Source organism: Electrona antarctica, assembly GCF_951216825.1.
Source record: "Electrona antarctica genome assembly, chromosome: 7".
NCBI classification, from domain to species: domain Eukaryota; kingdom Metazoa; phylum Chordata; class Actinopteri; order Myctophiformes; family Myctophidae; genus Electrona; species Electrona antarctica.
In genome coordinates, this window is record NC_136812.1 from 30,126,682 (window position 1) to 30,144,881 (window position 18,200).

The 18,200-nt window shown below is 44.5% G+C and overlaps 1 protein-coding gene across 8 annotated transcripts in view; it reads right to left on the bottom strand.

Moving 5' to 3' along the window:
* elavl4 (ELAV like neuron-specific RNA binding protein 4) overlaps positions 1–18,200 on the bottom strand; it is a gene marked incomplete at its 5' end in the record, with an annotated part of 95,343 nt that overhangs the window by 55,161 nt on the left and 21,982 nt on the right. For 6 of the 8 annotated variants that reach the window (XM_079505222.1, XM_079505221.1, XM_079505220.1 and 3 more), the window contains one exon: positions 3,683–3,769. The exons of the other annotated variants lie outside the window; for them this stretch is intronic. In XM_079505222.1, coding sequence (XP_079361348.1) covers positions 3,683–3,769 — 87 coding nt within the window. The remainder of the gene's footprint in view (positions 1–3,682; positions 3,770–18,200) is intronic. 8 annotated transcript variants of the gene reach the window in all.

The window sequence follows — 18,200 nt, forward strand, 5'->3', positions numbered from 1 at the left end:
CGGTCAAACAAAGATTAAAAATACTTAACGGCTTCTGCGCCAAAGGAAAATTCTCTGACGTTTCCATTGTCTCCTATAGCTCCTATATGCTTCTTTTGAAACATCTAACCCCCATCAAAAAAGCGCAGCACGGCCATTTCCGAAGCTATGTACGTCTGTATTCCATAATTTCCATTTAGCGTGGGAGAGATGGGGAGGGACCCTCCGTAAAGACATAAACATCCAAATGTCAGAAACCTTTACGGGGGTTCCGAGAGGGGCTATAGAGAATGACATGGGGCAGGCTGAAGAGAGTTCTACTACATTTTTAAATAAATCCCCATTTCCCTTCAATGCTTACTGGTACGTGTACATTGTATTCATCCACTTGCATATGTTTGATCAAATTATCGGGTTTTGTTTCAGGCTGTCGTTCTAGTTAGATGAGAAAGCAGAGCATTAAGAGCTTTAAGCAAGGGTGCTGCGTGTTTGTGTGTTTCTCTGATTCTGGCTGGGGGTTATATTCTGTTTAATATCAGTGGGCCCCAGATGGAAAGAGCAGACACATCTAAATCTAATCACAACAGGGGTAAGATGGAGTGGCTTTTGAAACATATAAGAACATAGAGACATTGCTACAATGGTACAGGAAGACATTTGTCCTACTGTTCATGCTGCCTGACCAAAAGGTATCCCTGTTGCCCCATATTCAGTGGAATATACACAGCATGTAGTACTGAAAAGTATTTATAGTCTGTCACGTTTCCCTAACTATATATATAAAGTGTCCCTAACTCTGTTGTTTATCTTGCATTCCATGTGATGCATTTAGTACTGTACTCTGAGTAATACGTTATGATGTAAGTTGTTGTTACTGTATGCGTCTGCCTATCAACACCGCCAACATACAGTAAGTTGCATAGGCCTACTGTACATAGGGCCCTATCTTGAGCCACCCCTTACCCCTTATCCCTAAAGTTGTCTGCCATTTTGTACTATTTTGAAAAACATTTTTAAACAGTTCAACTAGCCGATCTACATCGACACGGTGTGAGCTTGTAGATCGGCTATTTGAACTATTTTAAAAATAGTAAAACATGGTAAATAAGTTTAGGGTTAAGGGGAAGGGGTGGCACAAGATATAGCCCATAATATACTTATTGCTGTGCCTGTTATGCTGTGTTGAACAAAACAATATGTGTTTTATTCACAAACTAGAAACACTGACGTATGAAAGAAAAATATGATCCTTTTTTAAGAGTTCAGAATCTTGCCTAAAATCAAACGCAGTAGTTAACGTGAATTTCTTCTGACTAAATCAAATGATCACTTTTTTTCTTCGTTTTTATTTATCTAAATACACGTACACAGCCAGAATGTAGAAGAATGTAGTTTGAGCTAAAATAACTACCAAAAACAACTACTATTTCTGAATTATCAAAAGGTTGGACTATTTTTTTTTTTTAAAGCTAAGAAACCTTTTGGTTGTACAATTTGTGGCAAAAGCTTGTAAATAGCCAAGACCACATAAGAAAACCCTTTACCTGTTATTTTTGTGGTAAATGTGATCAAACTTATTTCTTTCTTCTCCTACCTTGTCCCCCCCCCCCCCCCCCTCTCTCTTCTTCCCTTTCTTTGTTTGTTGTTGTTCTTGAACTACTACACAATTTCAGCCACTTTTTTTACCTGTAAAACTGTGATAAATTCTGATTCTGATATAGCACAATGCTAATTTCATGCACTTTCCAATGCTTCTCAATGTTTTTTTTAAATCTGTTATACATACATATCTAAAATACATTTTATCATTATTTTTGTTTAAATTATTTTATGATAAGCCCCCTGACATGCAGCATCTTGTTTTCGAGGGTTTCCTCAAAGCACGACACACTCACACAACAAGATCCAACAACAAACTAAAACATATCAAAAAGGACATAAACATAAAGGCTATCCGTCTCACTACATCAGTTACTTACTATCATCTGAATATATAATTCTGAAAATGGCAAACTTTCCCATAAGGTGCATTTGTTGTAAATCTCTTTAATGCTTCAACTTTTCTGTTATTTTTTTTCCATTGTATTCTCATCCTCTACCCCATTGTGGCTGGACAAAGTCCACACATTTCCAGGAGAGAGTACAAGCCACATGTCCACCTTGCGTCTGCTTCATTCCTCGCAAATTGTCCTTTTGACAGTATCCTTCTTCACTCACTCATCGCTATCACAACAGAGAGAGAGAGAGCGAGAGACAGAGAGAGAGAGAGCGAGAGACAGAGAGAGAGAGAGAGAGAGAGAGAGAGAGAGAGAGAGAGAGAGAGAGAGAGACAGAGAGAGAGAGAGCGAGAGACAGAGAGAGAGAGAGAGAGAGAGAGAGAGAGAGAGAGAGACAGAGAGAGAGAGAGAGACAGAGAGAGAGAGATAGAGAGAGAGAGAGAGACAGAGAGAGAGAGAGAGAGAGAGCCATAGCAGAGCTGATTGGAGAGAGGGCCTTATTAAATCTGTTTACGTTTCCCGCTGCGCTCCATTCTGTCAGAGAGACTTTCAACTCTGTGGGACGTATTCTGAGGAGTTTTCACACCAAAATGGCCACCGCTAATTAACAGGGACCTGCCGAGTCCCGACGGCCAATTATATTCCTCTCCTTGTCCCTGCCCACCAGCGCAAGCACAGCTCAGCGGCCCACTTGGCTTTGGTGGTGGTCTCTCTGGCTCTCCCTACCCTCCTACTGAGGAGCCCGGCGATATGGACGTTTCTCACTGCATGTCCCCTGATTAGGCACAACACAACATATCTCTGCTTAGCTGTAGGGAACATGAGTCACCCTCAAGACACAAGCTATTTTCTCACAAAACATAAAACTGACTGACTAGTGGACAGAACTAACCAGCATTGAGGGCTTTGATGCTAACATTGGCAATCCTTTGTGAGCAGCAAGCTGAATTGTGAGACATTGCTGGCTAGCCTCAAGAGCAAAATGGTACAGAACGCAAGCTAACCAATGGTCGTTCTTAAACCCAGCATGTTGAGAATGATGACTTGGAATGTCCTTAACTGTAACAGAGGTAAATCTCCTCTGTGCTTATTAATAGTAGCTTAAATGCTCATGCAGTGCAAGAGAGAGAGAGAGAGAGAGAGAGAGAGAGAGAATAAAGAAAAACCTCAAAGGGCCATGCGCCTTGGGCTTAGCGCCTTCCTGAGCATTATTGATTTGTAACAGTTTTCTTAACTATATTCATATTATATTCGCAGTTTTTTTCCCCTGCTAGGGCTAGGGTTTGCTTTCTTCTTGCTTTTTACTTGCTTCAAAGTTCACTATTTATTTACCATCTGAATGGAACAGGAGAATACCTGCTTTCTCTGCACAACCTCTGCACAATTCACAATTCTCTCTCCTCTCTACACTCATTCCATCAACATCACCCCATCCATGCTCCAGCTGTCTCAGTCAGCAGCATCACCTCCACACATACAGTATAGATGTAGGCTGTGTGTGTGTGTGTGTGTGTGTGTGTGTGTGTGTGTGTGTGTGTGTGTGCGTGTGTGCGTGCGTGCGTGCGTGCGTGCGTGCGTGCGTGCGTGCGTGCGTGCGTGCGTGCGTGCGTGCGTGCGTGCGTGCGTGCGTGCAGTATCAGATCATATTACTTCATGGTGTGTAAAATGGCTGGAGCCATCCATTTGGCATGCAGCAGTCTCCTTACCATCTTTGGCTGTGTCAGCAGTCCCTTCTCTGCCCAGCCCTGGAGCTGTGGGAGCTCTGCCTGACGCCACTGTGTCTCTGTCGACCCCTATGGAGCGGAGCACAGGGAGGGGGGGGAGGGACGCAGGGCCCATTGGTCAACATCACACACTCACTTTACAGAGGGGTATTTAAGGGGAGGGGTGGGTGGGGTGGGGGGGAAGGGGGGCAGGGCGGGGCTGGGGTCAGGATCGAGGGAGGTGGTTCATTACAGAAACCCCGCCGACTTTGCATTGCGAGCGGCGACTAACCGCAAATCAAGCAACAGAAGCAACAGGGGGAAGTGGAGCCTCCAGTGGAGTCCACTTCCTTCTGGCGTGTTGGATTTACGGCTCCTGCAAATGGCCAATTAACCCCTATTTTACACTTTGTGCCCTATTTTACACTTTGTGCCCTATTTTACACTTTGTGTAAAATGTATGCTATTTTAAAGGATGCCAGGTTGAAAGTGGTTAAAGAAAACCTTGAAGTGCCTTCTGCTTTCCTCAGCTGTCATGTCACCCCTCAAAGTACAAAGTGGCCTGAGCTTTGATACAGTAGACACCTTGGTAGTAACCCCACCAGTCACACTAAAACAAAGATAGGTGTTTTTTTTATTTTTGTTGCGTTAGTAAACCATGGCCAATATAGAAAGAAATTTCTTGGCATTATTGAATTTTGAACTAACTTTTTCTTAAAAACAACAAGAAGAAAAATAGGATTAGTCAAACTGATGGTCAATAATATTGTATACAATGGTCAAGATACTGTAAAGGTACTGTCTATTTCTTCTCTGTACGTTCCTAATATATACAGTAGGCTACTAGTAGCCTTAAGTGTCTATCATTTCAACAGCTTCACCGAGAGCTTCACTATACAGTAACTCTATAACACTATAACACTATATAACTGTGTGCGTGCGTGGGTGCGTGGGTGTGTGCGTGCGTGTGAGTGACTGAGTGACTGAGTGCGTGCGTGCGAGTGAGTGAGTGTGCATGCGTGCATGTGTCTGCTGTAGCAGGCAGACTTGTGCGGCGACTAAAGTGACCTTGGCAGAGTTTATAATGAGGGTTTCCCTCTCATTCTCTGTGGGTAAACAAGCCGCTGGTTGTTGAGACAGAAGCACCACAAATGAGGAGGAAGTCTGTTCTCTGGCTCTCCTGAGCGAGCGAGGGCTCAAACGCCTGTATCTGGCTGCAGCCACTATGAGCAACCAATTTAGCCGGAGTGGAGACCGAGAGGAGGGCTGACCTCTGCTTTCGTTTACTCCTTCACAGAGACAGAGGGAGGCAGCGAGAGATCAGACGGAAAGGAGAGGAGCGCAGGAAGAGAAGAGACGAAGGGTTGAGTAATGGGGAAGAAGATACTTCCAATACTTCAAAGGGAGGGAGAGATGGCAGAAGGAGAACAAGGACGGAGGGAGAGGGAGCGAGACTCTGCATGTTCTGTTGTCAATGTGTCTTGTAAACTTAAGCAAGGATGCATAATGGGGGTCTAAATGAGAGTGAACTGTCAGCTCGAAAAGGAAGAGCAGGATACAGAAGGGCAGAGAGGTTAAGTGAAGAGAGAGGTTTCACAGTGTTGTGTCCTCTGCTGACAGGTTATATACAGTACTGTGAAAATATAGTAGTGATATTGTATTTTTTATTTCTTTATTTTTTTTGTCCACCTTTGCCACCTTTGTTTTGTGCTATTCTTTTATTTGTATTTATTTATTTGTCCACCTTTGTTTTAGTCTGCGTGAAGGCCAAAGGGTTACTGTACACTGTACATAATGTATATAAAAAGGCCAAACTGGCTGTATATAATGCACACTCATACTGTAGTGTAATGAAAATCCCAATGGCGTCACATTTTTGCCCATAAGAATGCTACATTTTTCCAGATGTATTTTACAAAGCGTTTAATGTGCTTAGACCACCTCAATGTTAAAGTAGGCATAACCGGTGTGAGCCGGATTATAACTATTTGAAGCAGGCCAGGAGGAGTGGACAGTACCCAGGACAGCTATAGTACACCCAGGGACACCAGGCTTAATGTTGTTAACATACATTTTAGTTAAATTGTTACATTTATCAACCATGAATATCAGACTGACCAGAAGCAGGGGTAAACTGTCTATATCCCAACTGGTGATTTTTTGAAAGAAATGGAGGGGGGAGAGGGGGATATCAAAAGTGCAGAGACATGGATTTACATCCCCCACGGCCCCCAGCAAATTGAAGCCTAAACCCATACGGACAGGGCAACAATGTGAAGCCACCAGATAATGACCATATTCACACAGGAGCCACCCCGATGGGTTGGGGCTTCCCACTCCCACATAATGCCAAAATGGCCGCTCTGCGAATAATAGTCTATTGTGGACCAATATTCTTTTTACTGCAGAGGGCAGAGGACTATATATAGCCTGCATTATACACCTGGCCACTGTTTTTCATTGACTTTAAAATGTCACTTGAAAATCTAACCCTGAAAAAAAGGAAACGTTAGGCAGAGGTGAAACAACAAAAGCATTTTTCACCCATTCTGCACATCGACTACAGACTGTGTCAGAGCAAAAACGCAATGGTGTGCTGCAGCAAGCAGCCAGGGCAGTGTTATTGTGGCATGTTCAAAATATGGTGATACAAATGCAAGAAGCAGCAAGCAGATGCATATGGGTTTCCATTTCAAACAGCTAACGAGCAGTGCAAAGGAGCGTTATGTCTGCAAGAGGAAAATGACTGTGTTTACGAGTCTCTGAATTCCATTTTCCAAACGCTTTGTTCAAAACGCAGTGCTCAACCATTCACTAACTGCATAGTACACAGACATATGCACGCGCACACATACACACATACATACATACTGTACATACACACATACTAGCAAGATAAAGCATGCACAATCGCACTCTCACAATCTCGAACACACACACGCACTCGCACACACTCACACACACACACACACACACACACACACACACACACACACACACACACACACACACACACACACACACACACACACACACACACACACACACACACACACACACACACAAACTCGTCTTTCTTTATTTCCGCTCTGTCTAGGAGGTTATCACATGAACACACATGTGAGTGTGCTGATGAAATCCCAAATAACACCAGAATATAGACGCAATGCAATTACATTCACAAACCATTGGGATGAAAAACCGCTCATGGATGCATTTTCAATTATTCAGGGAATACATTTCAGTCGGCGCTCAGATGCTGGGGAGACTTATTATATAATCAATACACTCTATAGAACCATTAATATTTGATGCCACAAAGTGCTTCCTGTCTCCTCAGGCTCCCCGCCAGTGGTTTCTGGGTAGTGCAGTCAAATAGGACGTGCGGCGTGTCCTGCCTATACAGAGACGTATTGTATACAGTACTGTACACTGTACAGTACAGCGCTGTGTTCTAACAGGCTGCCATGCCACAGACGACAAATTCATGGCTTTAATCTAGGTTTTTACCTATACACTCCACCTTGCGATCAGCCAGAATATCTCTCCCCTCTCTCTCTCTCTCTCTCTCTCTCTCTCTCTCTCTCTCTCTCTCTCCACAGCCTTGTAAAGTCAACCTTTACATGGCCAGATTTACATGACTGAGAAGTAATTTAATTTCCTGTCCCTTGCACCTTGCTCGTTTCTTTTCTCCTCCCCACTCCTCTGCCATTGTGACACCATAAAACTACCACCTTTATTACTGGCCTGATGCCACCCTATTCCACCCCCCCCCCTCTCCTCTCCTCCCAGCTCCTACAGAGCATAGACCATCAATTTGACCTGACTTTGGCTGGATGGGTGGAGGCTGTAGACTGCAGAGGAGGAACTCTACTGTGGACACATATTCAATTACGGGCACACTGTGAATAGCAGCAATTATCAAACTTTTTTAATTTCAAGGACCCCCAGTTAGATCTGCATTTGATACACTAGATCCTCCAACAAAATTGCGTCATATGCAGCCAAGTCTAGAGTACTTTAAACAAACAGAGTACAGCCAAGTCTATGGACTTTTAGGGCTCTAACATATGCCATGCCTTAGAAGAAAAAAAAGAAACTGCAGTCACGCGCAACTTGCAGCGTAAGTGGTGCCCACGCTGCAAGTTGCAGCCACGCGCAAGCTTCATTTTCCATCCACCAGCTGTTTAAAAACCAGGAAGTGACTCTTGCTCTTGCATCTTCGTGACGCGACTGTCTGCTGGGAGTACTGAAACTGGTTGCTTCTTTTGGGCTTGTTTTCATAGACCTGGTCGCTTGTTTCACTCACAGAATCTGGCAACCTCTCTGTATCCCACAACGAAAACAAAACACAACTGGTAGCATTTTGCTAGCTGTGCTTTGGAGTTCATTGATTGGTATAAGAATTGAGAGTTGAGATTGAGAATAATATGGTATCTAGTTCACACTACACCTGTAGTCAGCCCTGAAACATGACAAACAGATTCACTCTACAGTGGAATTACCCCCTCAACACAACAACATATATCATATATCGACGGCTCCCGAGGTCGGCAACCAACCGAACATGCTCGGTTCTTCATCAACGGGTTCCGACACGTCGGGAAGGCGATATTGACGGCAAGCGAGTCGGCAGGAGTCTCGTTACAGTTGCTTACTTCAACATCTTAGTGACCTTGTTTTCATCTGCTATTCAAATCTGTCTCTGCCAACTTCAGGATATAGCCAGTAAGATGAAGTGGGTGTGAAAACGTCAAGTGAACTGACAGTAAGAGTGTTCAATGCTGATTTAAATGAACACTGTAATTGCGAACGAAGTGAGCACTAACTATAGAAGCTGGCCAAAACTGTCTGTGTGTCAGTCTGTCTGTCTGTCTGTGTGTGTGTCACGCTGTAACACCACCCGCCCGCCACCAGAGGGCAACTGAAATTGGAACGATACAGAGGTCTCTCTGTGTGTGTGTGTGTGTGTGTGTGTGTGTGTGTGTGTGTGTGTGTGTGTGTGTCAGACTGCCACAACAGCTCTGTTCGCTTCCCGCGTTTACGCGTCTTACTTGTACTGTATGGTCCACAGTGAAATATCCATTTGTAACTGATAGTGTGCAAATGCAAATGTTTTGTATCTCCAGTTCAATTGAAACTCTGGACTTTAGACTTTGGTGAAATTAATTTAGACGTGTGTGTGACACTGTGACCTCGTGTTCTTCTGTCTTATGGGTCCACTCCACACCCACTGCCACTAAACTCATTCCAAACTCCTACCAAGTCACACCACAGTGAGAAACTATCAAACCACGGAGACACAAAGAGATTAATACCACTTTACTATCTGAACTCCTGGCCACAGAAGTTCCCTTAATGCTGTCTGCTCTATTGATTTTTATTTTTCTCTCTCCCTTCTCTTCCTGCTCCCCTCTCTCTCTCTCTGTCTCCCTCCCTCGCCCAGTGTCTTCCGGGCTCTGAAACGTCCTGCAGGTCAGACAGATGCTGCGCTGGATCAATCAGGGAAAGTAATCTGGGACACCTCATGCCCGCACGCAGCAGAGCAGACACACACCAGCTCACATACACCAACACTACACACATGCATGCGTGCACACACACACACCAACATACAACGCACGAGTGCATACATATTAACTCGCGCACACGCCTCCTCCCCATGCACTCTGGCCGGCCTGCCTCCACCCTCATCGATCCGCATCTACTTTACCAAATGGATTCTCCCTGCTCCCCTCCTCTCTCTCTCCTCCGCTGCCTCCTTCCTCTCTGTGACTCAGAATAATAAATGTTCCAGACCTCACCAGACGTCTGCGGAAGCAATTTTTCATTTCACTTTGGCTTGACTTTCTTTCTTTTCTTTTTGGCATCTCTCTCTCTCTCTCTCCCTCTCTCTCTCTCTCTCTCTCTCTCTTGATGCTTGTGTGTTTCTGCAGGATCGATACAGATTTCCCACACACACATCCCAACCCCCTTCTCGGCCCTTGGGTAATCCACGCACACTTACATGGGGTCAGAGGTCATGAGATGACAGGGTACCGCTGCTGCCTCTAATTGCCAGAGGGGGAGAAAGTCAGACTGGCTCTTTATAGATACCTTCTATTGACTTTCAACAACATTTATACAAGAGAGAGGCAGCCTGGCTCTCACACAGGGAAAACGCATGTGTTCTTTTAAAGTTTGCAAATGTAACCAGATGGACCAAAATCAATCCATTTGGTTATATTTGTACACTCTCTGGGTTACAAATGGATGAATTAACATTTATTAATATGAGGACAGAGCCATATTCACAATTATACAACAGGTCGTTTCGAGGAAGCAATCCGATTGGTTGAAACAGCTTCTAGCCGTTCCTTAAACCCGAGGTTCCTCCCAGAGCGCAGCAGACTCGGTGGCTAGGCTAGCTAGTTTCTTGGGACATTTGTGGTCGTAGTGACTATATCTGTCATTAAAAAATATATGATTTTTCGACGATTATCTTAGTTTTAAGGGTAACTGTTGTATTATTGCAATATTACACGAGAGGGTGTTCTTTATCGTCATTAATGCACTTCTGCGATACCTTTCGGAACCGCAGGCGTGCATAAATGACGATAAAGAACACCCTCTCGTGTAATATCGCTTAATTAAAATTCCTATGGTAATGTTATGTGTCATTTGAAACTCAAAGAGCAGCATCGCATTTTACTTAACTTTATTCTACAATTATATCGGCAGTCAAAATACTGAACAGTCTGCATGACAAATACCCCCCCCCCCCAACCCCCCAAACACAGACACACACACACACACACACACACCGCAGTCCCCTTTGCTCAGCCAAACTGTAGGCGGAGAGCTGGAGCCATTTGTCCACTGGCCGAGTTCCAGCTCTGCACCAACGCATGCAGAAAATTGGTGAGCATCTTGACTCTGGAGATGACACTTCAATTTGTGCAGCTCCAGTGGCTGGTGCTCCGTGGTCCCTCCCCTGTGGGGGTGTGAGACCAGCTGGACACCTGCCTATAGCTGCTTGGCTGAGGCTTGCAGCACAAGGCCTGCATGGGGGTCTGGGAATTGGAGGCCACTGCCTTGCCTGTCCAAGTCGCCGTCCCTCATTTCTCTCCTTTTCCTCTCAGGTCCATTTCCCCGGCTCCCAGCTCCATTCGTTACCTGACTGACCCCCCCCCCCCCCCCCCCCCCCCCCCACCCACACACACACACACACACACACACACACACACACACACACACACAACTCCAATCTCAACCCTGTAGCGCTGCAACTCTAGCCTTCACCCTTGAACTGCATCAAATACCCAATCGACAGCCCCATGGCAGCGCTCGGCTTGCACAGCGCCAGAGCTGGAAGCAACCAGTACCCAGACAGGCACCCAGCTAAGTCAAATCAGTGAGATGACTTGACTGTGTATCGCTGCATGTCCTGCTGTAATCCCCTGGGCTTGACAGGCGGCTGCGATCACTGTCATGTTTTAGCGAGGACTTCATGGTGGATTAAAACGGCTAAAGCCTTGGTGGGATTCCCTCTTCAATTAAATGTCATCAAAGTGTTTAAAGGTTTTAGAGAAGTTTATACCTATCCTGGCTATCCATATGTGTGTTGTGTGAGAGAAGAGAGGGGTTTAGAGATGGATGGAGAGAGAAAGAAAGAAAGTAACTCTAACATGTGACTCTGTCTGTCTGTCTGTCTGTCTGTCTGTCTGTCTGTCTGTCTGTCTGTCTGTCTGTCTGTCTGTCTGTAATAAGTATAATAAGTATAGTATAGTAAATATAAAAAGTATAGTTTCACCGCTCAGTTCACACGGGTCTGATTTTTTCCCACTACAAACACATTGACAGAAAAGGTCATTGCTAATAATTAAGGTCTAACCTAACTGGTTGACTTCCACAAATGTTTATGTTTGGTTGATTGATTTTGTCTCCGCGTGACTGTAAGTGACATTTCAGCATCATCCTTCAAACTCAACTAGCATTATTACATCAATACATTTCCTCCATAGCCCTGGGTGTGGTCTGGGATCTGTTTTCTGCATTTCTAGGGGTTGAGTGAGTTTGAAGTAATTTGTAAATGTAATCCATCTGGAACAGACGACCGGGGCTGGACAAACAAACGTAAGAAACGGCAGACAGCAGGAGAGGCAGGCGTGTTCCTTTAGAGTCAGCACCAGGTGTCGTGAGTGAGGACACAGCCTCCACAAGTAGCTGGCAGCTGAGAGCAGCTTCGCACCTGCGCAAGAAACCACCAATTTGAGGCTGCCTGTTCTATATGCTCTAACACACGCAAACACACTATAGGAATACATATGTGTCCCCTTGTAAAGCGGGTCAGAGAGTAGCAATTCAACAAAGGTGTCATCTCACTGTTGCCGACTATAGCTAAAACTAACGTTCCTTTTTGCTGCTTTCCTGTATAGCTAAAACTAACATTCCTGTTTGCTGTGATCCTACTGTACACCTGAGCAAACAGCCTTGTGGACTGATGTAGAATTCCCGACTAAAACTACCTCCGCTCAAGCAGGTAGGTAGGCCTACTAAGTATATTTCACAGCTGAAAAGGAAACATGAAACTCTTCCATTCATCGGCAATCTTCACAACCTTTTCACAGAGTTTTAATTAAAGCCGGGGTGTGGCCTGCAGACGAGTAATATAAGCTTTTTGGAACAAGTTCTTAAAGTGGTACAAACATCCTGCCTGTACGGTATAAGTGCAAAACCTAAAGCACAGCAAAGATTTGTCAGGATAAGGATACACGCACGCACGCACGCACGCACGCACGCACGCACGCACGCACGCACGCAAACACACACACACACACACACACAAACACACACAAACACACACGGCTAGAGGTTTCTGAGCAGAGGCAGAGCTCCTCCTAATCTAATCATTGTTTCGTGTGTGTGTGTGTGTGTGTGTGTGTGTGTGTGTGTGTGTGTGTGTGTGTGTGTGTGTGCGTGCGTGCGTGCGTGCGTGCGTGCATGCGTGCATGCGTGCGTGCGTGCGTGCGTGCGTGCGTGCGTGCATGTGTGTGCGTGCGTGCGTGCGTGCATGTGTGTGCATGCCTTGCAGCGGAGGCAGAGAGCTAAATCACATAGACACTAACCAACTGCTGTACTTGAGAATTGATTCCACATCCCAAGGTGCTGTGTGTGTGAGTTTGCGTGTATAACCATGTGTGTTGTGTGTTGTGTGCATGTGTGCGCGTGTGTGGGGGTCTTGGAGCTAATTTGGTTATTGATTCAGCCCTGAACCGGAGCTCATAATCAAATAGCTGCAAGAGCAAAGGACAGCCGTCCATATTTCTAAATGAGTAAATAGTTTGATGGAAATGCTGAATAACTAGGAACTACAGCAGATGGAAAGAACATTGCTAATTCACTGTTGGGGGACTGCTGAACAACAACAGTACATCTATCTAGACATCTACTAGCCTCATGGCCACACAATTCTTATAATGGATACAGCAGCATACATTTGTTCCTCCTTAGTGGCAATATATTTTTCATGCACCAAAGATTATTTCCAGTATTTGCAATACAGAAACAGTTATCAATCACCTACAGTACTGTATGTAGAGTCAATGTCAATGCAGCGGTTGCGAATATTTCCCTTTTGATTGTGAGTGTGCTGATATTTTCATAAACAATATCAAGCATTGTGTACAAAGCTGCAACAAAGTTAGTACACCAGTGGACACACAGCAAATGCATTTTATGCTGATTACGCATCTTCTGTGAAAATCGGTTTCCAGTGCAACTTAATGACAGACTGGTGCAATTCTAAATGGCTTCTACTGCGGCAGGAGGAGAGAGGGGAGTAAGACACAAAAGCCTAAATGTATACTCGTGCAGCTAAACAGATAGGCCTGCGGCATACCAACTAAACCGTCGAGTGTGGCGTGCATTCAAACGAGCAGATTAATCCCCCCTACTGCCTTACAGTGCAGAGTAATTGAAAATACCCGCAGGAGACTATCTATGCTCATATACCGTAGCATGTGCCAGCGAGGCAACGTACGTATAGAAGGCGCGGGGGCTGATTGCCATAGAAAATTCTGGAACGGCGTTTAAGTTCGACAGCGCACGGTGGGGTGCCGTGCATCTGAGAGATAGAGTAGATCTATCTCACTGTCGTTCCCATTTTCTTTCTCTCTCTCTCTCTCTCTCTCTCTCTCTCCCTTTGTCTTCCCCCCGCTCTTTGCCTACCCGTCTCACTCGCTCCGTGCTCACTCGCCTCCCCTGATAGCGACTTGACGGGTGCTTTTCGAGCCCGCCACTGACGTTTATCAGTCTTGATAAGCATCTGAAGTCACATTTCCTCCATTTCCATCTAGTTATGCTGCAGGAAGGGGAATGTTCCAGTCAATTTGATGGGAATATGCATTTACTGCTGGAATACACATCCCTTATGGGACAACTGCCTTCACTATCAATATTACAATCTCAAACTACTGTCGATAGCTACTGATGGGACTGACTGCTATAGCCTACCTCTGTCTCTTGTGAACAACGTTACACGCACGCACGCACGTACGCACGCACGCACACACGCACGCACGCACGCACGCACGCACGCACGCACACACACACACACACACACACACACACACACACACACACACACACACACACACACACACACACACACACACACACACACACACACACAGTGAGTGACAAGAGCAAATAGGCAGGCAGTATGACGGTACTTGCCACTTGCTTGTTTTCTAATAATTCATAAGGTATAGCTTTTCCTTTTATTTACGTAGAAGTGGGGAAAGGTTCTAGAATTATGATCTTATTTTACCAACCAAGGCACCTATATTTATGTGTCAGTGGCCAAATGGACCTCTTGTCTCTACCAACACATAGAGACCCACCCATCCTCCATCTCTTGCTACAGTATATATCACATACTACAGTGGGACCGTTTTCAACGTTGCTGTTGATGTGTTGAAACAGGCCCCACTTGGCCCTGGGAAGACTAAGTGGACAGCTGGTTGTGTATACCCCTAAATATGTCTATTATCCAACCTCAATGGTGCCACTTTGTAGCATGTTCAGTTGCGTGTTCGATCTATAATTCATCCGGTTACAGAAATATATAAATGTTTAATATGCCGGGAGTCAGTGAGGAAGTCCTTCACCCTGTCGAAACTGTGACCTTGAAACGTCCTTTAAACATCACACAGCCACGGCACTGGGGCCAGTGAAGCTGCCAGAACCAAAAAACAGGCAACACGCACACGCACACGCACCCACACACACGCACACATATACAGTATATGCGCATGCAAACACACATATAGCGTAAAGACACACGCAGTGCCTGCCTGCCCGCTGATGCTTTCGGCTGCTTTCTGTTCTCTTTTTTTCCGGGTATGCAAAATGCAGATGAGACGACTCAGCCGCTTGTGCACAGTCTCTGGAGAAACTGTCACTCAAATACAAACGTCAGTATGAATACTAAAACACACAGTGTACAGCAAAGGATGAGAGGCAGAGGAAGAGAGGGAAGGAGAGGGGGAAGGAGAGGGGGGAGAAGTGGGTAAGAGAGAGAGAGAGAGAGAGAGAGAGAGAGAGAGAGAGAGACACACAGACAGACAGACAGACAGACAGACAGACAGACAGACAGACAGACAGACAGACAGACAGACAGACAGACAGACAGACAGACAGACAGACAGACAGACAGACAGACAGACAGACAGACAGACAGACAGACAGACAGACAGACAGAGGGAGGTTAGAGAGAGAGAGAGAGAGAGAGAGAGAGAGAGAGAGCAGCAGAAGTAGATAAGAACAGTGTTCCTCAATCCTTGTGCATCTTTGATGGAACAAAGAGTTATGCACATGAATATCTCTTTCCTCCCACTGTATTTTCCATCGGGATATTTATTCTGAAAAGCAGCGAGGCACAACAAGAGCTTGGGCCTGTGTTTGCTAGCGGGTTGAGAAGCTAACAGTCCCCAGCTGACTACAAGTCTGTCTGTGCATGGCAATCTGAGCTGTTGCCAAGGAATTAGGTCTAGTATTTCTGAATCCTACTCCCCTCACCAGATTTCTAGCTTTCTAAAGGGGGGGGGGGGGGCAACATTTTAAATAAATGAAGGAAATCACTGTGGAAGCCTATTAAATTTTCAACGTGACCGTTTTGTGAATCTTCATGTGTGTTTAAGGCTCACACAAAAGGAATATTTAAAAACCACGGCATGTTAATTGGGGCAGAGACTGTTACAGAGCCTTCTTACTCAAACAGGCTTTTGGCTCATTAACCACTTGCATTCAGCTTTTATTTAAAGGAAATTGGAGAAGACATTTAAAACCTACAAAATATTGTATTGTCAGTGCATCCCGCCAAAATATTGAACAGAATACATGTTAAAAGAAAATAAGGCAATGGCATTATACTCACATTGCTTGCTGTTTAATTGCTAACAACACATTATGCTTTGTCCGCATTAAACCAATACATAGTCAGATCAATGATGTTATCATTTTTGTTTTGTGCTAAATGTTCAGTATGTATTTTAATTTCATGTCATCATCACATTAAATAGATTTTATGTTAAACTCAACCAATGATTGCTTAATAAAATGTTTTAGTTTGTAGTTAATTGTGAAGTGCAATTGTAGTCTACTATATATATTATATTATATACACTGTGACATACAGTAGACTATTGTGCTCCGCAGTGGGGAGACAGCCCCAAGTGGAAGAGATCTTGATGAGGTGCAATAATCGACGAAAATAGTCTTGAGCTCATTTCTCTGGCTTCTATATTATCACCTGCTAATTTAACCAGGAATCCAGTACTGAACCTCATTATAGTCTGTGGGCCTAACACAGTAAACATCTAATTATCTAACTGGCAACTGTCTCTGTGTCTCATCTCGAGTCAAGCCAACCATTCATAAGCTACCAAGAGGGCACACACGCACGCACGCACGCATGCACGCACGCACGCACGCATGCACTATAGCCCATAACAACATGCAAGCAGACACACAGTCGGACACAAACACAACAACAGCAACTTGACATTTCCGCAATATCTGTAGATAATTACTGTGGATGTGCTAGGACTGCACGGCTGGAAATCCAGTGGGCAACCTATGCATGTCAACACAAACATCAGCAACATCAATGTTTGCACCACTGTGATTATACACAAATCACACACCACTAGAGTGCCAAAGGCACTTCACTCATCTGCCGTTTAGATGGCACACATCCACTATAGAACACGCCTTGTACACAATCATATAGGACATATTAGAGTACAGTAATTCCAGCAAAGCACTGTGCAAAAAATCACAACTTCAAGCCAAATTGACCACAAGGGAGATCATTTTGTAATAAGCTAACTAGCAAACTATAACCAACGTCGCCTTAAAAGTTGAGCTTTTCCAGCTGGAGCAAAGATACTTAGGCGATGGAACGCTTTGTCCGCATTTCTCCGTTCACGCTGCTCGTCGCACCAAGTCGCTTCTTTGCATTGAATTTGAATGTAATCGTGCTGCTCAAAATGAACCTTTCAATGTTAACAAATTAACCTTAATGTTACTATAATGGAAGAACAGCACCATTGAACAGCAAGGTACAGCAAGGCGTACTTGCTTGTTCTGGCAGTTAACCCATTTTGGACTGAGGCCGATTCTAAGAACGCCTTCTAAATCCTGACCTAAGTTTTCTAAAAAACTTCAAATATTTATATAGCAGCATACTTTTTTATTTTTTTATTTTTGAATACTGTACATACTGTACAGAACCCCTTTTGGGGTTCCTGTCCAGAAGGGTTACAACACCAAAAGGGGTTCTGTCACAGCAGAAAAACTGTCAAATAAATGGAATGAATAGAAAACAAATGAATAGAAAACAAATTACTTTCATGGGAGTGCCCATTGTGTATCATTGTAATCATTATTTATTACCACCCTTGAAACTGTCGTACTGTATTACATTGATGAATCTGGTTGGCAGTGGAGATACAGTAGTTAAAGCATAAATTCCCCTTTCATGCTAATATAAAAGACCTAGCACTTCTGGCCAGTGTCAGCAAAGCAGATTGAAAATTAAATGCCCCTTTTTGCTGTCTGGGGTGTACAAACATACGGGTACGCCTCAGCCTGTCTCATGTACGCCTTACATTAAGGTTGTATAGGAAAGACCAAAGACAATAATTATTCTGTCCCTCTGTCTGTGTCATCATCCCCCTCTGTTCAGTCCCTCTCTTCATTTGTCTGCCGTTTAATCAGGCTCTAGTTAGCCATGTCACTCCATATCTAGACACACGTCAGTCACACTGCCCCCCACCATTACATAGGCTGATGCAAACTACTGCACCCCCCCTCCCCCCACACACCACACACACACCGCAACACAACACAACACAACACAACACAACACAACACAACACAGCACAACACAACACAACACAACACAACACAACACAACATAACATAACATAACATAACATAACATAACATAACATAACATAACATAACAACATACCAC